A 591-nucleotide genomic window follows, 5' to 3' on the forward strand; every position below is an offset into this window, starting at 1 on the left:
GGGGGGGGGGAGAGTCAGCGTGAGGAGCGGAGTCGCGACTGGATACGAAGATCTTTCGTATAGAGAGAACTCTGCAGCTGCACTGAGCAAGTGCACTTTACGACACTTCCCTTTCCTCCACTCTCACCTCGTTACTGCGAAGAACAAAACAAAAACAGGAAACAAAAAAGTAACATAATAACGAAACCCAAAGAGACTCGATGTAAACTGCGGAACCCCACATAAAAAGGAACGCAGACTTCTTTGGCTGCAAGTTCTCCATTCGCATTTCGCATGAGCCGATATTTTTGTCAATTTTGGACATACGCTCCCTTCGACAGTGTGCCCCGCTCTGGGCCCCACTTTGGCATGCCTATACGAGGCTCGAGCCTCGCGTGACTCACCTTGATGTAGTAGCGAATGAAGCCGGGCTTGCTCTCAAAGGAGCAGGGCAGAGACGACTCCGGGAGCTGGAACTTGAAAGGGAACTGGTGGTGGCCCCGGGGCAGGATGGGTACGTTGCCCTCCGGCTTGTCTGCAAACAAATGAGAAGAGAAAAAAAATATGAACGACGCTTTGACGATCGTGCAGCAGGTGGCGGCGCGGCGCCCG

General features: G+C 52.8%; 1 protein-coding gene across 1 annotated transcript in view; it reads right to left on the bottom strand.

Annotated features, from left to right (window-relative positions):
- The window catches only part of LOC113210414 (arrestin domain-containing protein 2-like), a 56,570-nt gene that overhangs the window by 5,484 nt on the left and 50,495 nt on the right, over positions 1 to 591 (bottom strand). The window contains exon 3 of the mRNA XM_052268600.1: positions 384 to 514. Coding sequence (XP_052124560.1) covers positions 384 to 514 — 131 coding nt within the window. The remainder of the gene's footprint in view (positions 1 to 383; positions 515 to 591) is intronic.

This window comes from Frankliniella occidentalis, unplaced genomic scaffold, assembly GCF_000697945.3.
Source record: "Frankliniella occidentalis isolate FOCC.00 unplaced genomic scaffold, Focc_3.1 Scaffold72, whole genome shotgun sequence".
NCBI classification, from domain to species: Eukaryota; Metazoa; Arthropoda; class Insecta; order Thysanoptera; family Thripidae; genus Frankliniella; species Frankliniella occidentalis.